Raw genomic sequence first — 16,997 nt, forward strand, 5'->3', positions numbered from 1 at the left:
TGACTACTTTTCCACAAAAAAACCCCACAAAAATATTTTTTGAGTTCACCACGTTCCTATTCCAAGACCCAGAACTTTTTCCTCTCTTGTAGACAGAGTTGTGGCGGGTTTATTTTTCGCGGGACATGTTGTCGTTTTCTCTGCTGCTCTACCTATTTTTATTAATGATGCACAGGATAAATAATTGCATCATTTTATAATTGGGGTCGATATGACTACAGCAAATACCCAAATGACTTTATAATATAAATCACTTTTTTATAACCTTCTGAGAACTATAACGTTTTTTACTTTTTACAGAGTTGTGTGATGTTTTGTTTTTTGCTTAGCAAGCTGTAGCTTTTGCAGGGGAACTATAAGTCCCAGCACAAAACAACCTGCAGCCTCCGGGAGGTCTCATGACAGACAGAATGACACACACTGGTCACACGTACCCGGGCGCCATCTGGTGCTCAATGTTGATATTGCACATTATTATGCAGCCTTGTGCCCACAGTAAAGATGGCGCCCCTGCTACTTCCGGTGTTTTGCCGCCGGGCCTCTCTGTGATCATGTGACCGTCTGCTACCGGTAGTACAGTGTCCTCAAAGGCCAAATGTAAGGAGAGGGGAGAAAATCGCGTTGCTGGTAAGACTGATATTCTGTATCATTGGCTTCTCTCATTGCTGAGTTCTGTGCAGCGAAATCGTTATGTTACATTGTTACACTGCTCTGTGCCTGGCTGCGTCCAGAAGATGACTAAGAGTGCCAGCCGAAAATTCCCTGCAAAGTGCCAGCTGCAGGCCCCCCAGCAGAGCGCCAGCCGCAGGTGCCCCCCCCCCCCCTGAAGAGCGCCTGCCGCAGGTGTCTTCCCCCCCGAAGAGCTCCAGCCTCAGGTGTCTCCCCCCCCGAAGAGCGCCAGCCTCAGGTGTCTCCCCCCCCGAAGAGCGCCAGCCTCAGGTGTCTCCCCCCCCGAAGAGCTCCAGCCTCAGGTGTCTCCCCCCCCGAAGAGCGCCAGCCTCAGGTGTCTCCCCCCCCGAAGAGCGCCAGCCTCAGGTGTCTCCCCCCCCGAAGACCGCCAGCCTCAGGTGTCAACCCCCCCCCCGAAGAGCGCCAGCCTCAGGTGTCTCCCCCCCCGAAGAGCGCCAGCCTCAGGTGTCTCCCCCCCCGAAGAGCGCCAGCCTCAGGTGTCTCCCCCCCCCGAAGAGCGCCAGCCTCAGGTGTCTCCCCCCCCCCCCCGAAGAGCGCCAGCCGCAGGTGTCTCCCCCACCGAAGAGCGCCAGCCGCAGGTGTCTTCCCCCCCCGAAGAGCGCCAGCAGTAGGTGTCTCCCCCCGAAGAGCGCCAGCCGCAGGTGTCTCCCCCCGAAGAGCGCCAGCCGCAGGTGTCTCCCCCCCCAAGAGCGCCAGCCGCAGGTGTCTCCCCCCCCCCCCCCAAGAGCGCCAGTCGCAGGTGTCTCCCCCCGAAGAGCGCCAGCCGCAGGTGTCTTCCCCCGAAGAGCGCCAGCCGCAGGTGTCTTCCCCCGAAGAGCGCCAGCCGCAGGTGTCTTCCCCCGAAGAGCGCCAGCCGCAGGTGTCTTCCCCCGAAGAGCGCCAGCCGCAGGTGTCTTCCCCCGAAGAGCGCCAGCCGCAGGTGTCTTCCCCCGAAGAGCGCCAGCCGCAGGTGTCTTCCCCCGAAGAGCGCCAGCCGCAGGTGTCTTCCCCCGAAGAGCGCCAGCCGCAGGTGTCTTCCCCCGAAGAGCGCCAGCCGCAGGTGTCTTCCCCCGAAGAGCGCCAGCCGCAGGTGTCTTCCCCCGAAGAGCGCCAGCCGCAGGCGTCTTCCCCCCCCCCCCCGAAGAGCGCCAGCCGCAGGCGTCTCCCCCCCCCTGAAGAGCGCCAGCCGCAGGCGTCTTTCCCCCCCCCCGAAGAGCGCCAGCCGCAGGCGTCTCTCCCCCCCCGAAGAGCGCCAGCCGCAGGCGTCTTCCCCCCCCCCCGAAGAGCGCCAGCCGCAGGCGTCTCCCCCCCCCCCCCCCGAAGGGCGCCAGCCGCAGGCGTCTTCCCCCCCCCGAAGAGCGCCAGCCGCAGGCGTCTTCCACCCCCCGAAGAGCGCCAGCCGCAGGCGTCTTCCCCCCCCCGAAGAGCGCCAGCCGCAGGCGTCTTCCCCCCCCCGAAGAGCGCCAGCCGCAGGCGTCTTCCCCCCCCCGAAGAGCGCCAGCCGCAGGCGTCTTCCCCCCCCCCCGAAGAGCGCCAGCCGCAGGCGTCTTCCCCCCCCCCCCGAAGAGCGCCAGCCGCAGGCGTCTTCCCCCCCCCCCCAAAGAGCGCCAGCCGCAGGCGTCTTCCCCCCCCCCCGAAGAGCGCCAGCCGCAGGCGTCTTCCCCCCCCCCGAAGAGCGCCAGCCGCAGGCGTCTTCCCCCCCCCGAAGAGCGCCAGCCGCAGGCGTCTTCCCCCCCCCGAAGAGCGCCAGCCGCAGGCGTCTTCCCCCCCCCCCGCAGAGCGCCAGCCGCAGGCGTCTTCCCCCCCCCGAAGAGCGCCAGCCGCAGGCGTCTTCCCCCCCCCGAAGAGCGCCAGCCGCAGGCGTCTTCCCCCCCCCGAAGAGTGCCAGCCGCAGGCGTCTTCCCCCCCCCCGAAGAGCGCCAGCCGCAGGCGTCTACCTCCCGAAGAGCGCCAGCCGCAGGCGTCTTCCCCCCCCCCGAAGAGCGCCAGCCGCAGGCGTCTTCCCCCCCCCCCCGAAGAGCGCCAGCCGCAGGCGTCTTTCCCCCCCCGAAGAGCGCCAGCAGCAGGCGTCTTCCACCCCCCCCCGAAGAGCGCCAGCCGCAGGCGTCTTCCCCCCCCCCCCGAAGAGCGCCAGCCGCAGGCGTCTTCCCCCCCCCCCCGAAGAGCGCCAGCCGCAGGCGTCTTCCCCCCCCCCCCGAAGAGCGCCAGCCGCAGGCGTCTTCCCCCCCCCCCGAAGAGCGCCAGCCGCAGGCGTCTTCCCCCCCCCCCGAAGAGCGCCAGCCGCAGGCGTCTTCCCCCCCCCGAAGAGCGCCTGTCGCAGGCGTCTTCCCCCCCCGCAGAGCGCCAGCCACAGGTCCCCCTTTCCTACAGTGTGACCTGTATAACAATGCCAGCTGTCCATCATCCCATGACAGCGCCTGCCATTCAGTATCCCCATAGCTGTTTCAGACAGCTTTAACCTATAACAGTGCCAGCAATCCAGCATCCCCATACTATGCCAGCCAGTGTACCTATAACAGTGCCAGTGATCCAGCATCCCCATACTATGCCAGCCAGTGTACCTATAACAGTGCCAGCGATCCAGCATCCCCATACTGGGCCAGCCAGTGTACCTATAACAGTGCCAGCGATCCAGCATCCCCATACTATGCCAACCAGTGTACCTATAATGGTGCCAGCTATCCAGCATCCCCATACTATGCCAGCCAACGTACCTATAACAGTGCCAGTGATCCAGCATCCCCATAGTGTGCCAGCTAGTGTACCTATAACAGTGCCAGCGATCCAGCATCCCCATACTGTGCCAGCTAGTGTACCTCTAACAGTGCCAGCGAAGCATTTCTATGCAAAACGCACGTCGGGTGCTGTGGGCTCATGGTCATTGATCATTTTCAGAATGATTTTGCCATACATAGATGGGTATTATACGTTTCCTTGGTGTTTATTCTTTATGTTATACAAGTGCTTCTCACTAAATTAGAATATCATCAAAAAAATACAAAAAGTGAAACTCATATATTATATAGAGTCATTACACACAGAGGGATCTATTATATAGAGTCATTACACACAGAGGGATCTATTATATAGAGTCATTACACACAGAGGGATCTATTATATAGAGTCATTACACACAGAGGGATCTATTATATAGAGTCATTACACACAGAGGGATCTATTATATAGAGTCATTACACACAGAGGGATCTATTATATAGAGTCATTACACACAGAGTGATCTATTATATAGAGTCATTACACACAGAGTGATCTATTATATAGAGTCATTACACGCAGAGGGATCTATTATATAGAGTCATTACACGCAGTGGGATCTATTATATAGAGTCATTACACACAGAGGGATCTATTATATAGAGTCATTACACACAGAGGGATCTATTATATAGAGTCATTACACACAGAGGGATCTATTATATAGAGTCATTACACACAGAGGGATCTATTATATAGAGCCATTACACACAGAGTGATCTATTTGACGTGTTTATTTCTGCTAATGTTGATGATTATGGCTTACAGCCAATGAAAACACAAAAGTCATTATTTCAGTAAATTAGAATACTTTATAACAACAGCTTGAAAAATGTTTTTAAAATCCGAAATATTGTCCTACTGAAATGTGTCTTATTTTTCGGACCATAAAACGCCCTTTTTTTCCCCAATATTTGGGAGGAAAACGGGGGGTGCGTCTTATGGTCCGAACGTTACCTGCAGTGGTGGTGAAGTGGGATCGCAGGGCCCTCCAGGAACGCGGTGGTGGTGGTGGTAGCGGCAGCAGAGGTGAGGCAGAGCGGCTGGGGCTGGGACCTGTGCCTGGCCGGTGTTGGGGCCGGTGTGTTGCTGTGAGCGGCGTCGGGCGGCGAAGCAGTGCGGCCTGCACAGGTTTCCGGTGTACGCGGCCATCTTCCTAGAGATGCCGGCGCATGCGCAGACCGATACCTCCGGCGGCCATTTTCCTGTAGATCACAGCTCTAGGAAGATGGCCGCGCACACCGGAAGCCTGCGCAGGCCCGGCACCAGCCTCAGCCCGGTACAGGCCCCAGCCCGAGGCCCCAGCCCAAGCCCCCGGCCTCAGCCCGGTACAGGCGCCAGCCCGAGGCCCCGGCCTCAGCCCGCTGCTGGCGCCAGCCCGAGGCCCCGGCCCCAGCATCTGACCTCTTCTGCTACAGCTGTCGACTTCCTGAGGGACGCTGCCTCCTGTGACCCTCGCTCCACTAACTCCCAGGTAAGATGCCGTACCCTATTCAGATTATAAGATGGACCCCTATCTTATAAAAATTTTTTTTTTCTATTTTCCACTCCAAAATTTGGGGTGCGTCTTATAGTCCGAAAAATACGGTATGTTCAGTAAATGCCCTCAATACTTGGTCGGGGCTCCTTTTGCATCAATTACTGCATCAATGCGGCAATGTGGCATGGAGGCGATCAGCCTGTGGCACTGCTGAGGTGTTATGGAAGCCCAGGTTGCTTTGATAGCAGCCTTCAGCTCGTCTGCATTGTTGGGTCTGGTGTCTCTCATCTTCCTCTTGACAATACCCCATAGATTCTCTATAATAGATTCTCTATGGGGTTAAGGTCAGGCGAGTTTGCTGCCAATCAAGCACAGTGATACTGTTGTGTGTAAACCAGGTATTGGTACTTCTGGCCGTGTGGACAGGGGCCAAGTCCTGCTGGAGAAGGACATTTCCATCTCCAGAAAGCTTGTCGGCAGAGGGAAGCATGAAGTGCTCGAAAATGTCCGGGTAGACGGCTGCGCTGACTTTGGTCCTGATAAAACACAGTGGACCTACACCAGCAGATGACATGGCTCCCCAAACCATCACTGATTGTGGAGACTTCACACTAGACCTCCAGCAGCTTGGATTGTGCCCTCTCCACTCTTCCTCCAGACTCTGGGACCTTGATTTCCAAATGAAATGCAAAATTTACTTTCATCTGAAAACACCACCTTGGACCACTGAGAACAGTCCAGGTCTTCTTCTCCTTGGCCCAGGTAAGACGCTTCTGGCGTTGTCTCTTGGTCATGAGTGGCTTGACACAAGGAATGCGACACTTGTAGCCCAAATCCTGGATACGTCTGTGTGTGGAGGCTCTTGAAGCAATGACTCCAGCAGCAGTCCACTCCTTGTGAATCTCCCACAAATTTTTGAATGTTCTCTTCTTAACAATCCTTTCCAGGCTGCGGTTATCCCGGTTGCTTGTGCACCTTTTTCTACCACACTTTTTCCTTCCACTTAACTTTCCATTAATATGCTTGAATACAGCACTCTGTGAACAGCAAGCTTCTTTAGCAATGACCTTTTGTGGCTTACCCTCCTTGTGGAGTGTGTCAATGACTGCCTTCTGGACACCTGTCAAGTCAGCAGTCTTCCCCATGATTGTGGAGCCTACTGAAACAGACTAAGGGACCTTTTTAAACATTTAGGAAGTCTTTGCAGGTGTTTTATGTTAATCTAATTTACTGAGATCATGACTTTTGTGTTTTCATTGGCTGTAAGCCATAATCATCAACATTATCAGAAATAAACACGTGAAATAGATCCCTCTGTGTGTAATGACTCTATATAATTGATCCCTCTGTGTGTAATGACTCCATATAATAGATCACTCTGTGTGTAATGACTCTATATAATAGATCCCTCTGTGTAATGACTCTATATAATAGATCGCTCTGTGTGTAATGACTCTATATAATAGATTGCTCTGTGTGTAATGACTCTATATAATAGATCCCTCTGTGTGTAATGACTCTATATAATAGATCCCTCTGTGTGTAATGACTCTATATAATAGATCCCTCTGTGTGTAATGACTCTATATAATAGATCCCTCTGTGTGTAATGACTCTATATAATAGATCCCTCTGCGTGTAATGACTCTATATAATAGATCCCTCTGTGTGTAATGACTATATAATAGATCCCTCTGTGTGTAATGACTCTATATAATAGATCCCTCTGTGTGTAATGACTCTATATAATAGATCCCTTTGTGTGTAATGACTCTATATAATAGATCCCTCTGTGTGTAATGACTCTATATAATAGATCCCTCTGTGTGTAATGACTCTATATAATAGATCCCTCTGTGTGTAATGACTCTATATAATAGATCCCTCTGTGTATAATGACTATATAATAGATCCCTCTGTGTATAATGACTCTATATAATAGATCCCTCTGTGTAATGACTCTATATAATAGATCCCTCTGTGTGTAATGACTCTATATAATAGATCCCTCTGTGTGTAATGACTCTATATAATAGATCCCTTTGTGTGTAATGACTCTATATAATAGATCACTGTGTGTGTAATGACTCTATATAATAGATCCCTCTGTGTGTAATGACTCTATATAATAGATCCCTCTGTGTGTAATGACTCTATATAATAGATCCCTCTGTGTGTAATGACTCTATATAATAGATCCCTCTGTGTGTAATGACTCTATATAATAGATCCCTCTGTGTGTAATGACTCTATATAATAGATCACTCTGTGTGTAATGACTCTATATAATAGATCCCTCTGTGTGTAATGACTCTATATAATAGATCCCTCTGTGTGTAATGACTCTATATAATAGATCCCTCTGTGTATAATGACTCTATATAATAGATCCCTCTGTGTGTAATGACTCTATATAATAGATCCCTCTGTGTGTAATGACTCTATATAATAGATCCCTCTGTGTGTAATGACTCTATATAATAGATCCCTCTGTGTGTAATGACTCTATATAATAGATCCCTCTGTGTGTAATGACTCTATATAATAGATCCCTCTGTGTGTAATGACTCTATATAATAGATCCCTCTGTGTGTAATGACTCTATATAATAGATCCCTCTGTGTGTAATGACTCTATATAATAGATCCCTCTGTGTGTAATGACTCTATATAATAGATCCCTCTGTGTGTAATGACTCTATATAATAGATCCCTCTGTGTGTAATGACTCTATATAATAGATCCCTCTGTGTGTAATGACTCTATATAATAGATCCCTCTGTGTGTAATGACTCTATATAATAGATCCCTCTGTGTGTAATGACTCTATATAATAGATCCCTCTGTGTGTAATGACTCTATATAATAGATCCCTCTGTGTGTAATGACTCTATATAATAGATCCCTCTGTGTGTAATGACTCTATATAATAGATCCCTCTGTGTGTAATGACTCTATATAATAGATCCCTCTGTGTGTAATGACTCTATATAATAGATCCCTCTGTGTGTAATGACTCTATATAATAGATACCTCTGTGTGTAATGACTCTATATAATAGATCCCTCTGTGTGTAATGACTCTAATATAATAGATCCCTCTGTGTGTAATGACTCTATATAATAGATCCCTCTGTGTGTAATGACTCTATATAATAGATCCCTCTGTGTGTAATGACTCTATATAATAGATCCCTCTGTGTGTAATGACTCTATATAATAGATCCCTCTGTGTGTAATGACTCTATATAATAGATCCCTCTGTGTGTAATGACTCTATATAATAGATCCCTCTGTGTGTAATGACTCTATATAATAGATCCCTCTGTGTGTAATGACTCTATATAATAGATCCCTCTGTGTGTTAATGACTCTATAATAGATCCCTCTGTGTGTAATGACTCTATATAATAGATCCCTCTGTGTGTAATGACTCTATAATAGATCCCTCTGTGTGTAATGACTCTATATAATAGATCCCTCTGTGTGTAATGACTCTATATAATAGATCCCTCTGTGTGTAATGACTCTATATAATAGATCCCTCTGTGTGTAATGACTCTATATAATAGATCACTCTGTCTGTAATGACTCTATATAATAGATCACTCTGTCTGTAATGACTCTATATAATAGATCCCTCTGTCTGTAATGACTCTATATAATAGATCCCTCTGTCTGTAATGACTCTATATAATAGATCCCTCTGTCTGTAATGACTCTATATAATAGATCCCTCTGTCTGTAATGACTCTATATAATAGATCCCTCTGTGTGTAATGACTCTATATAATAGATCCCTCTGTGTGTAATGACTCTATATAATAGATCCCTCTGTGTGTAATGACTCTATATAATAGATCCCTCTGTGTGTAATGACTCTATATAATAGATCCCTCTGTGTGTAATGACTCTATATAATAGATCCCTCTGTGTGTAATGACTATATAATAGATCCCTCTGTGTGTAATGACTCTATATAATAGATCCCTCTGCGTGTAATGACTCTATATAATAGATCCCTCTGCGTGTAATGACTCTATATAATAGATCCCTCTGCGTGTAATGACTCTATATAATCCCTCTGCGTGTAATGACTCTATATAATAGATCCCTCTGCGTGTAATGACTCTATATAATAGATCCCTCTGCGTGTAATGACTATATAATAGATCCCTCTGCGTGTAATGACTCTATATAATAGATCCCTCTGTGTGTAATGACTCTATATAATAGATCCCTCTGTGTGTAATGACTCTATAATAGATCCCTCTGTGTGTAATGACTCTATATAATAGATCCCTCTGTGTGTAATGACTCTATATAATAGATCCCTCTGTGTGTAATGACTCTATATAATAGATCCCTCTGTGTGTAATGACTCTATATAATAGATCCCTCTGTGTGTAATGACTCTATATAATAGATCCCTCTGTGTGTAATGACTCTATATAATAGATCCCTCTGTGTGTAATGACTCTATATAATAGATCCCTCTGTGTGTAATGACTCTATATAATAGATCCCTCTGTGTGTAATGACTCTATATAATAGATCCCTCTGTGTATAATGACTATATAATAGATCCCTCTGTGTATAATGACTCTATATAATAGATCCCTCTGTGTAATGACGCTATATAATAGATCCCTCTGTGTGTAATGACGCTATATAATAGATCCCTCTGTGTGTAATGACTCTATATAATAGATCCCTCTGTGTGTAATGACTCTATATAATAGATCCCTTTGTGTGTAATGACTCTATATAATAGATCACTGTGTGTGTAATGACTCTATATAATAGATCCCTCTGTGTGTAATGACTCTATATAATAGATCCCTCTGTGTGTAATGACTCTATATAATAGATGCGTCTGTGTGTAATGACTCTATATAATAGATCCCTCTGTGTGTAATGACTCTATATAATAGATCCCTCTGTGTGTAATGACTCTATATAATAGATCACTCTGTGTGTAATGACTCTATATAATAGATCCCTCTGTGTGTAATGACTCTATATAATAGATCCCTCTGTGTGTAATGACTCTATATAATAGATCCCTCTGTGTGTAATGACTCTATATAATAGATCCCTCTGTGTGTAATGACTCTATATAATAGATCCCTCTGTGTGTAATGACTCTATATAATAGATCCCTCTGTGTGTAATGACTCTATATAATAGATCCCTCTGTGTGTAATGACTCTATATAATAGATCCCTCTGTGTGTAATGACTCTATATAATAGATCCCTCTGTGTGTAATGACTCTATATAATAGATCACTCTGTGTGTAATGACTCTATATAATAGATCCCTCTGTGTGTAATGACTCTATATAATAGATCACTCTGTGTGTAATGACTCTATAATAGATCCCTCTGTGTGTAATGACTCTATATAATAGATCCCTCTGTGTGTAATGACTCTATATAATAGATCCCTCTGTGTGTAATGACTCTATATAATAGATCCCTCTGTGTGTAATGACTCTATATAATAGATCCCTCTGTGTGTAATGACTCTATATAATAGATCACTCTGTCTGTAATGACTCTATATAATAGATCACTCTGTCTGTAATGACTCTATATAATAGATCCCTCTGTCTGTAATGACTCTATATAATAGATCCCTCTGTCTCTAATGACTCTATATAATAGATCCCTCTGTGTGTAATGACTCTATATAATAGATCCCTCTGTGTGTAATGACTCTATATAATAGATCCCTCTGTCTCTAATGACTCTATATAATAGATCCCTCTGTGTGTAATGACTCTATATAATAGATCCCTCTGTGTGTAATGACTCTATATAATAGATCCCTCTGTGTGTAATGACTCTATATAATAGATCCCTCTGTGTGTAATGACTCTATATAATAGATCCCTCTGTGTGTAATGACTCTATATAATAGATCCCTCTGCGTGTAATGACTATATAATAGATCCCTCTGCGTGTAATGACTCTATATAATAGATCCCTCTGCGTGTAATGACTCTATATAATAGATCCCTCTGCGTGTAATGACTCTATATAATAGATCCCTCTGCGTGTAATGACTCTATATAATAGATCCCTCTGCGTGTAATGACTATATAATAGATCCCTCTGCGTGTAATGACTATATAATAGATCCCTCTGCGTGTAATGACTCTATATAATAGATCCCTCTGCGTGTAATGACTCTATATAATAGATCCCTCTGTGTGTAATGACTCTATATAATAGATCCCTCTGTGTGTAATGACTCTATATAATAGATCCCTCTGTGTGTAATGACTCTATATAATAGATCCCTCTGTGTGTAATGACTCTATATAATAGATCCCTCTGTGTGTAATGACTCTATATAATAGATCCCTCTGTGTGTAATGACTCTATATAATAGATCCCTCTGTGTGTAATGACTCTATATAATAGATCCCTCTGTGTGTAATGACTCTATATAATAGATCCCTCTGTGTGTAATGACTCTATATAATAGATCCCTCTGTGTGTAATGACTCTATATAATAGATCCCTCTGTGTGTAATGACTCTATATAATAGATCCCTCTGTGTGTAATGACTCTATATAATAGATCCCTCTGTGTGTAATGACTCTATATAATAGATCACTCTGTGTGTAATGACTCTATAATAGATCCCTCTGTGTGTAATGACTCTATATAATAGATCCCTCTGTGTGTAATGACTCTATATAATAGATCCCTCTGTGTGTAATGACTCTATATAATAGATCCCTCTGTGTGTAATGACTCTATATAATAGATCCCTCTGTGTGTAATGACTCTATATAATAGATCCCTCTGTGTGTAATGACTCTATATAATAGATCCCTCTGTCTGTAATGACTCTATATAATAGATCACTCTGTCTGTAATGACTCTATATAATAGATCCCTCTGTCTGTAATGACTCTATATAATAGATCCCTCTGTGTGTAATGACTCTATATAATAGATCCCTCTGTGTGTAATGACTCTATATAATAGATCCCTCTGTGTGTAATGACTCTATATAATAGATCCCTCTGTGTGTAATGACTATATAATAGATCCCTCTGCGTGTAATGACTATATAATAGATCCCTCTGCGTGTAATTACTCTATATAATAGATCCCTCTGCGTGTAATGACTCTATATAATAGATCCCTCTGCGTGTAATGACTCTATATAATAGATTCCTCTGCGTGTAATGACTCTATATAATAGATCCCTCTGCGTGTAATGACTCTATATAATAGATCCCTCTGCGTGTAATGACTCTATATAATAGATCCCTCTGCGTGTAATGACTCTATATAATAGATCACTCTGTGTGTAATGACTCTATATAATAGATCCCTCTGTGTGTAATGACTCTATATAATAGATCCCTCTGTGTGTAATGACTCTATATAATAGATCCCTCTGTGTGTAATGACTCTATATAATAGATCCCTCTGTGTGTAATGACTCTATATAATAGATCCCTCTGTCTGTAATGACTCTATATAATAGATCCCTCTGTGTGTAATGACTCTATATAATAGATCCCTCTGTGTGTAATGACTCTATATAATAGATCCCTCTGTGTGTAATGACTCTATATAATAGATCCCTCTGTGTGTAATGACTCTATATAATAGATCCCTCTGTGTGTAATGACTCTATATAATAGATCCCTCTGTGTGTAATGACTCTATATAATAGATCCCTCTGTGTGTAATGACTCTATATAATAGATCCCTCTGTGTGTAATGACTCTATATAATAGATCACTCTGTGTGTAATGACTCTATAATAGATCCCTCTGTGTGTAATGACTCTATATAATAGATCCCTCTGTGTGTAATGACTCTATATAATAGATCCCTCTGTGTGTAATGACTCTATATAATAGATCCCTCTGTGTGTAATGACTCTATATAATAGATCCCTCTGTGTGTAATGACTCTATATAATAGATCCCTCTGTGTGTAATGACTCTATATAATAGATCCCTCTGTGTGTAATGACTCTATATAATAGATCACTCTGTCTGTAATGACTCTATATAATAGATCCCTCTGTGTGTAATGACTCTATATAATAGATCCCTCTGTGTGTAATGACTCTATATAATAGATCCCTCTGTGTGTAATGACTCTATATAATAGATCCCTCTGTGTGTAATGACTCTATATAATAGATCCCTCTGTGTGTAATGACTATATAATAGATCCCTCTGTGTGTAATGACTATATAATAGATCCCTCTGCGTGTAATGACTCTATATAATAGATCCCTCTGCGTGTAATGACTCTATATAATAGATCCCTCTGCGTGTAATGACTCTATATAATAGATCCCTCTGCGTGTAATGACTCTATATAATAGATCCCTCTGCGTGTAATGACTCTATATAATAGATCCCTCTGCGTGTAATGACTCTATATAATAGATCACTCTGTGTGTAATGACTCTATATAATAGATCCCTCTGTGTGTAATGACTCTATATAATAGATCCCTCTGTGTGTAATGACTCTATATAATAGATCCCTCTGTGTGTAATGACTCTATATAATAGATCCCTCTGTCTGTAATGACTCTATATAATAGATCACTCTGTCTGTAATGACTCTATATAATAGATCACTCTGTCTGTAATGACTCTATATAATAGATCCCTCTGTGTGTAATGACTCTATATAATAGATCCCTCTGTGTGTAATGACTCTATATAATAGATCCCTCTGTGTGTAATGACTCTATATAATAGATCCCTCTGTGTGTAATGACTCTATATAATAGATCACTCTGTGTGTAATGGCTCTATATAATAGATCCCTCTGTGTGTAATGACTCTATATAATAGATCCCTCTGTGTGTAATGACTCTATATAATAGATCCCTCTGTGTGTAATGACTCTATATAATAGATCACTCTGTGTGTAATGACTCTATATAATAGATCACTCTGTGTGTAATGACTCTATATAATAGATCACTCTGTGTGTAATGACTCTATATAATAGATCCCTCTGTGTGTAATTACTCTATATAATATATGAGTTTCACATTTTGTATTGAAGAACTGAAATAAATTAACTTTTTGATGATATTCTAATTTAGTGACAAGCACCTGTATATGTGACCTCTGGCTTATTTGGAGCAGTTTGCCTGACTTTCTGTTTTGAGATTTACCTTAGTATATATATATATATATATATATATATATATATATATACATACATATATGTATATATATATATATATATATATATATATATATATATATATATATGAATTGTATATGTATATCCATAAACCATTTCATTAAATGATATACCCAGGCCTTATAATTAATTAGTCTGTTTTTTTATCTCCTTATATATATTTATACCAGGTGCCCCCGTTTTTTTTCTAACCTGTGAAGTCTCATTTTGATGTCATATCTGTTTTATTTTATACATTCTTATAAACTTAATGTTTTTAATATATTTTGATTTGCATTTTTCTAAATTTGGGTTATTGTAGTCTTATTGCGGTGTACTGACCCCAGAATATTTCCTGCTGCCAAGTATTGATTCCCGGGGGCAGAGAAGAGTTCCTTGTAGTGGTCACCTGACCAGTGGACTACACTTCCCATCATGCACTGCTCTGGTCTGTGCTGTTTCCCGCAGGTCCACGCCGGTGATGACGTCTCACGTGTCGCAGGTCAGAGCTCTGTACAGGAAGATCCTCCTGCTGCACCGGACGTTACCGCTGCACCTGAAAGCGCTGGGAGACCAGTATGTGAAAGACGAGTTCAGGAGACACAAGAACGTGGGTCAGTCCGAAGCCAAACTGTTCATGAAGGAATGGGAGGTACTGACTGCTTCTTAGAAGGGTAGTTTCCTAGGAAAATCCCCATCTGCAACCTGCAGACCTCGGGCTTTCTCTTTCCTCACACTGGTCCCTTTACAGACTTGCTAACTGGGTGGGATCTTCATGGGGTGATGTCTGAGCTGTGCTTTGGGCTCAGAACCAATCGTCCATCTTCCTTTCTTTCTTGCTGATTTACTGAAAATGCTGAGCAGCTACATCCCCCTCCTCTCCCCTCCCTGTCTTCTTAACTACTTCCGAATCTCTCCCCCATAGACTTTAAATGTCTGGGCGGTCCTCATATGGCATTAAAATGACATTCTAGAATGTCCTTGCAGAGTAAGCAGCAGTGTGATCATCTGTCAGACACAGCCAGACTCTCCATAGAGAAGGCAGAGAGGGTTTACTACCGACTCTGCCTTCCTGATAACTGTATACAGCACTGAACGAGAGTAATGTATACCATATAGGAAGTGCTGACAGCCATTAGAGGGAGCAGGAGTTTTTCATTGCAGCCAGAAGATGAAATTGCCCTGTAACTAGGGCTAATATACAGGGGAAATTGTCAATATAAAAATGTATTTATCGGACTATAAAATGCACCAAACCATAAGACGCACCAAGGTTTTAGAGGAAGAAAATAGAAAAAAAATGTAAGCGAAAAATGTGGTCATGATGCCCTGTTAAGGGGGAGGGGGTCTGCTGCTGACACTGTTATAGGGGTAATGTCCTCCAATTCTGTTAATATCCCCCATCCTGGTATATATGGCCCCCTCCTTCCTGTTAAACGTGGCCCTAATCCCCATCCTGATATGCATGGCACCCCAATCCACCATCCTGGTATGCATGGCCCCCTCATCCCTCTTTTTGGTATGTATGGCACCCTTCATCCCTGTATGCATGGCACCCCTCATCCTGGTATGTATGGTCCCCCCTCACACACATTCTGGTATGTATGGCACCTTCATTCCTCTTCCTGGTATGTATGGCACCTTCATTCCTCTTCCTGGTATGTATGGCACCTTCATTCCTCTTCCTGGTATGTATGGCACCTTCATTCCTCTTCCTGGTATGTATGGCACCTTCATTCCTCTTCCTGGTATATATGGCACTCTTCATCCTTGTATGTATGGCCCCCCTCATCCCTCTTCCTGGTATGTATGGCACCCTTCATCCCTGTATGTATGGCCCCCCTCATCCTGGTATGCTTGCCCGATCCCCATCATGCTGCACAGAAAAAAATAAACAAATATACTCACCTGCTCTCTCCTCCATCGCTGTGTCCCGCTCTGCCTCCTCAGGGTTCTCACTGTGTGAGCCGCGCATGGCGTAACTGCCATGCGCCATCACACAGCGAGATGTTTTGCCAGAATAGTCACTGCTCCCCACGCCGGGGCTTCGTCCGTGGGGAGCAGTGACCATTCATTCTCCCTAATAGCGCGCACGCTGTACCTGCAGCGCGGCTTCTGCTGCGCTCGGCTTTCAGTGTGCCGCTATTAAAGCCATGAATATTCACCACACCCACGGGAGTGGTGAATATTCATGGGCTTTAATAGCGGGCACACTGACAGCCGGGCTGCAGCTACAGCGTGCACGCTATTAGGGAGAGTGAATGGTCACTTCTCCACACGGACGCAGCCCCGGCGTGGGGAGCAGTGACTATTCCGGCACAGAGCTGGACACAGCGCTGGAGGAGAGAGGAGGTGAGTATAATTGTTTTTTTTTTCTGTGCAGTGCGACGGGGATGTGGGGGTGCCAAGCATACCAGGATGAGGGGGGCCATACATACAGGGATGAAGGGTGCCATACATACCGGGATGAGGGATAAGGGGGCCATACATACCAGGAAAAGGAATGAGGGCGGCCATGCATACTGGGATGAGGGATAAGAGGGGCCATACATACAGGGATGAAGGTGGCCATATTTACCAGGAGCCGCGCTGTAGGCACAGTCTGCTTGCTACTAAGGAAAATGAATATTCACTGCTCCCCACACTCCTGTAGTCACAGATTATAGAGGGACATACGCTGTCGAGCGTATCCCCCGCTACCGCTCTCCCCCAGCCCCCCCACCACCCACAGCCACAGCCGAACATAAGTAGGAAAAAAGTACGTCTTATAGTCCGAAAAATACGGTAAATGTTGACATGCACCCCCCAAAAAAAATTGTTATCTTATGACCTTACGGGGGAAGCACAGTATGCAAAGTATGTAAAAAAAATTAAAAAGCAAAAAA

The 16,997-nt window shown here is 44.6% G+C and overlaps 1 protein-coding gene across 1 annotated transcript in view; it reads left to right on the forward strand.

The window, feature by feature from the left end:
* Positions 1-480: 480 nt before the first annotated feature.
* SDHAF3 (succinate dehydrogenase complex assembly factor 3) overlaps positions 481-16,997 on the forward strand; it is a 41,451-nt gene continuing 24,934 nt past the window's right edge. Inside the window, exons 1-2 of the mRNA XM_073676474.1 lie at positions 481-627; positions 14,581-14,764. Coding sequence (XP_073532575.1) covers positions 14,594-14,764 — 171 coding nt within the window. The 5' untranslated portion in view covers positions 481-627; positions 14,581-14,593. The remainder of the gene's footprint in view (positions 628-14,580; positions 14,765-16,997) is intronic.

This window comes from Phyllobates terribilis, unplaced genomic scaffold, assembly GCF_046119375.1.
Source record: "Phyllobates terribilis strain yellow unplaced genomic scaffold, ASM4611937v1 Scaffold_4__5_contigs__length_816908805, whole genome shotgun sequence".
NCBI lineage: Eukaryota > Metazoa > Chordata > Amphibia > Anura > Dendrobatidae > Phyllobates > Phyllobates terribilis.